General features: G+C 40.6%; 1 protein-coding gene across 1 annotated transcript; it reads left to right on the top strand.

The window, feature by feature from the left end:
- Nucleotides 1–404: 404 nt before the first annotated feature.
- LOC137957094 (serine/threonine-protein kinase-like protein At3g51990) lies at nucleotides 405–2,445 on the top strand. Its single transcript, XM_068804803.1, has one exon. It carries the CDS (start codon nucleotides 912–914, stop codon nucleotides 2,262–2,264), a length of 1,353 nt encoding a protein of 450 aa, XP_068660904.1. The 5' UTR covers nucleotides 405–911; the 3' UTR covers nucleotides 2,265–2,445.
- Nucleotides 2,446–5,537: the final 3,092 nt, after the last annotated feature.

The following is a 5,537-nucleotide window of genomic DNA, read 5'->3' as shown; positions in this document are numbered from 1 at the left end:
TTTAGTGGTAAGCACTTACAATATTTAATTGTTCATTCTCAATTTTTTTAATTTTTATTATAAGGTATACTTAACTTAAATAAACTTAGGTCCATATCCCTTCTTGTTTGACCGATTGAGTTGGATTTCGAAAGCGTGTCCAAAAGTAACCAGAAACAAAAGGATAGAATCGTTACGACTTAGAATTTGATGGATTAGTTTAAAGGGTTTGTCTCTGATTTTTTTAATGAGAAGCCTCTTTCGTTTCTTTCATATAATAATATGTGAAAGCAATTGGTAGCATTATGTTAAGAGATTGAAAAAAAAGCAACTGGAATACGCAATTATGAGGGAATGACTGTTAAAACTCAAATCTCGCCGTGCTTTAAGTGCGCATTATGATTCAGAAAACCGTTTCCTAGATCCAAATGGAAGAAGAAATATGAAAGGAAAGTCCCGCATATCCTTGCCAACTTGCCGTTAATGGAGGCCACAGCTTGGTTGTTGGATGATCAGAGTGACAGAGGCGGAAGCCATTACTGCACAAGTCCACATCCAGAGTTCAAGATGCCAAAATGCCCAGAAACGGTATGCTTCTTCGACGTTACAGAACACACAGAAGAGTTCAAGATCGAGGGTATCCACAGTGTCACGGATAAGTGCCAGCTAGCCTCTACTGCGGTCTTGCAAAAAATATACAAAAAGTCAAAAAGGTTTGGGAATAATTAATCGCCAGTCTCGGGATTCCAGTTGTGGCGGCAATGAACCACTGTTCTCTCCCCTCGCAGCTACCTCGTTCTATCTTAATTCTTACCCATGACCAGAGGAGCTCCGTTCCCCGAATTTGTGAATTTCTCTTACTTCATTCACTTCTGTTTTTCTCTCTTTTCGGAATTTTAGCGTCTGGGGAGATCTAAAAATCTGAGTCCTGGATGGGTTATCTCTCTTGCAAGGCCCATTCTGCAATCGCCACCTGCGATTCCCGCACGAATGCTGCTGCTTCGTCGCCGGGTCAAATCCCCTCCAGGGAGGAGAGGAAGAGGAAGAAGAAGAAGAAGACGAAGAAGAACGTTGTGGTTGACCAAAATCACGGGGGTGACTCTGCTTTTGCCAGTAATAATATAGAACAGTTCGATTACAGCGACCTTGAGGCTGCCACTAATGGGTTCTCCTCCCAAAAGCTACTTGGCCGGGGTAGCCATGGTTCTGTTTACAAAGGGGTCCTCCATAATGGCCGTCTCGTCGCCGTCAAGAAGTCGTCCAAGCCCCCGTCAGCGGCGGCGTCGGCATCTACCTTCACACCGGCGCGTGTCGAGGTCGAGAACGAGATCGAGATTTTGTCCAAGATCCACAGTCCGAGATTGGTCAATCTCCTGGGCTTCACCAACGGTGGGGATGACCGCCTGCTGGTGGTGGAATTCATGAAGAACGGAACCCTCTACGACGTGCTGCACTCCAGCCCTAATCCACCTGGTTGGGGCCGCCGCCTCCGCCTCGCTCTCCAGACGGCCAAGGCCATCCATACCCTCCATTCCTCCGACCCTCCGGTCATCCACCGCGACATCAAGTCGGCCAACGTCCTCATCGACCGGAATTTAAATGCCCGTCTAGGGGATTTCGGCCTCGCCCTCCGCTGCTCCCACGCTGCCCATTTTCGGTCCACCCCCCCAGCCGGCACTCTGGGCTACCTGGATCCTTGCTATGTTACTCCCGATTATCTCAGCACGAAGACTGATGTATTTAGCTACGGCATTCTCCTGCTAGAAATCATCAGCGGCCGCAAGGCCATCGATATCGCCTACTCTCCCCCTTACATTCTCGAGTGGGCGCTACCCCTCATCAAGAAGGGCAAAATACTCGCGCTTTACGATCAGAGAGTGTCTGCCCCCAAGGATCCAGTTGTTAGAAAGCAGATTCCCTTGCTCGCGGCTAAGTGTGTGAGGTCTTGCAGGGACCTGCGGCCGTCGATGAAGGAGGTCGTCGACTGTCTTGCAGACTTGTCCAAATCGAGCCCTCTTCAACTTTATAACCTCTTGAATATCAACAATCCTTGCATCGCAGTAGATGATGTTGGTGGACCTTCCAAATTTGTCGTTCGACCGATGAGAAGTCGTAGTATGAGAACCAAGAATTTGAAGGACCTCATGAACGATGATGAAGAGGAGGCTTCAAATATGGGTTTTCGCAGATCAGCAAGCAGTAGAAGATCCAGTGGGAGGTTGAAAGCTCCACCATCTCTTGCTAAGATTTCTGATGGGGAAGATGCTGTCACGTTGCGGTTTTGAGGAGGCTTGATTACGACATTTTTAAGGTGCATTGGTTCCTTAGTTTATCCTACTGAATCTTTAATTTCCCCTTCCCTGTTTAAGAAGTTGCTCTGACTTCAGTTACTGGTTGGGGGGGCTAGCCATTGTAGAGATTCATGTAACTGAATTCATTTATGTCAAAAATTATTTCTTTTTATAATTTCGCTGAGATGTCATGCAATGGAATCGGATGTCTGTTCACGGATTATTACTGCAGCAATGCTCATTAGTTAATTCTCATGAAAGAAGCTCTGTTTCTGTTCTAAAACTTTTGTAACCCACCAAGTTTTCCCTCGTATCTCATCAACCTTCTCCTTTGAAACCAGCAATTGAGAAGTTTGAAGCTTCTACTGTTTATCTTTCCTGTTAGCCGCTCTTCTTCTCTGTTTTAGTTCTGGAGCTCATGTTGACGTGAGACCTTTTTCACGATTTATAATGGCATCGACTTTGATGTAGCTGTTCTATGTAATTTCTGATGTGCTGAGAATCAATTTCAACTCATTCATTTTAGATGTAAAGTTACCGAATATCAACCACTATTCCAGCCAACATTGAGCTCTGATCGTTCCACTTAGCAGATCCAAATTAAGATATCTGTAATGTGTTGATGACATACTTTTTTCCTATTGAGCAAGTTATTCTTGAGGGGACTGAGCAAGAAATTTTGATGCCTCATTTTGGAATCCATGGAAACACAGAGAAATGAGTTGTTGGAGAACTCCTCCCAAGTAAAGAAGATAAAACCCTAATCCCTTTTGTTTTTTCTTTCCAATATGGCATATGGGAGAAGAGGTAAAACCCTACAGAAAAGGGGAGAGTGGTGTTCTTTCGCACTGGCCATGTTTGCCAGGGAACACAATCTCTCTCTTCCAACTAATAAAATATAATAATGAGGTAATCAACACATGGAGTAGCTATTACCAATATCCATTCTATTTATTATTTGATAAATGAATAAAATTGGCCGAATTCTTATTTCCTCTATATAACAAGTAGTGCTCTAAAATAGTTACCCTACAATGATATCAGCCTAGTTGGTTAAAGTAGGAATTGACCATAGGAGCAATAAAGTCGTGAAACCTATAATTGTGGTCGAGGACAACTCAGACGAGACCCCAACTAAGATGGCTCTAAACTATTTAATGTGGCCCATTAAGTTTACTGCACCTAATATGGGGTTCACCCAAGGTGTGATCAACTTCATATATACCTCGTAATGGGACACACCTAATCGTCTAAAGTAGTTACACTAATGTGGTCCTACTTATTTGATTTGGACCCTATAAGACTAATGTGGAACACGATTAACGTTATCACAGTGCATGAGTAAAGGAGAGGGACCTTTAAATTAAGAAGTGGCAAAATTTGACCCAAAACCTACCTCAAAAATAAATATGTTAGGATCGAGTTTATTAATATCACGCTATTAGTAATTGGGTTTAAGGGAGACAAAGACTGTGCAGATATAGGGTAAGGACAAGTTTTTTTTTTTTTTTTTATCCCCTCCTAAATGTGATCCAATTATATGGTGTATTTTAAGGATAAGAAAGAAATTTAAAACTTTTGTTGTTGTTTGATGTAAATTTAATTGATATATATCAATTGTTATAGATAATTAATGTTAGCCTACGAGGTGTTTCAAGGGGGGAGGGGGTGTATTGCTTATGAAATAAAATTTTAAGCACTTATGGTGTAATTAAAATTAAATAAATGGGCAAATGGAAGGCACATGTACACAGCCACAAAGTGGCAAATATTTTTATTATCAATGGTCCTCTTATGGTACATGTCCAAGAACCATTGTTCGGGAAAAAAATTCACTATCATGCTCTAGTAGCGAGATTACAAAGAGATTTAGGTTCTCTTTATGCCAAGTGTAATCCCCAAGTTATACTAATTCCGAATCTCTCCTCAAGAGATTCAATATTGTTAAAAGACATTCACGCTTCCATAACATCTCCGTGACTGATGCCAGCAAAGAGATGGTATGACTGCAGTCTTTTTTAGAAGAATTAGGTCTCAAACAAGGGAAGAATGTGTTGTATTGTGATAGTCAGAGTGCTATTCATTTAGCAAAGAATCCTATTTATCATGCCAGAATAAAGCACATATAGGTGCATTATCACTTCATCATATCAGCTCTGGAGGATGGAGTCTTAGCGCTTGAGAAGATTCAAGGAAGTCAGAATCTAGCAGATATGTTGACAAAGACTGTTACAATTGAGAAACTAAAGTTGTGTTCAGCTTCAGTTGGACTTCTCTCTGAGGATTGAGAAGTTGTTGTTGTTGTAGAGGAGATATTGATGATGGATTAGTCTCCAAGTGGGATATTGTTAAGTTGTGGAGCCTAATTAATGCCCTACACTGAGTTGGTCTGATCCATAATATTTTTACTATTGTTTTATTAAGGGCAGTTTGGGAATTTTACTCTTGTATCGTAGTTGCCCTGATTTTTCTCTTTATTTTTTAGGGTCACCGCTATTAGGATTTTAATCATCTTAATCTGAGGAGCATCTCGAGTTGCAGCCTGAGATGTTAGAGAGAAACACCTGTAAGCGTGCGATTTCTCTTGTAAACTATTTCATCTTCATAGTGGATTACTGCAGCGGCAGAAAATAGGACATAGTCTCACCTTGAGGTGAACCTGTATTAATCTTGTTATCTTTATTTCGTGCTTGTTTTTCCCTTCTTCGGCATTTATTATTATTGCTCTCGTTAGTTTGGAATTAAGGTGTTTAATTCCTAACATTAGGCACATCCCCTATGTGATTTTTCTTGCAAATCTGTTGTATTCATGAAAAGTTGATCTTTAAGTGAAACCTTGAAATAATAAATCTTTTAGCTCATTTTCTAAAAAAAAATCATCTTCTCCACTAATTTTTCATTTTCCCCATTCTTAGTGAAGCTCCTATTCATATGTTAACTCATGCTTAAAGATTTGGAAATATTAGATTCACCACTCGATATGATTTTTCTATCTCCAAAGTTGTAAGTTTGTAGTTCTTTTAATGATTTTATTGTAAAGATTTCAATAACATAAAATCTAAAAATTGGACTATCTAGAGCCTTTAATCTAGAGAGAGGTTGTTATGAGCCAAAATTTATAGGGAGTGCTTGCTAGAGCTAGAATCTATCCTTTGTAGGTGATATCTCTTGGGAAGAGATTTTGGGTGTGCAAGTGGGGATTGGATCGATTGGTCCAAAACGATAAGCAAATCATTTGTAATTTCACTAGAGATATTAGTGATTTTT

The sequence above is a fragment of the Aristolochia californica genome, unplaced genomic scaffold (genome assembly GCF_029961685.1).
Source record: "Aristolochia californica isolate CCGP_79_NKW_82.1479 unplaced genomic scaffold, dmAriCali1.0.hap1 SCAF_2, whole genome shotgun sequence".
NCBI lineage: Eukaryota > Viridiplantae > Streptophyta > Magnoliopsida > Piperales > Aristolochiaceae > Aristolochia > Aristolochia californica.
Note: the sequence above shows the minus strand (reverse complement) of the source record. Positions and strands in the feature narration are given on the sequence as shown.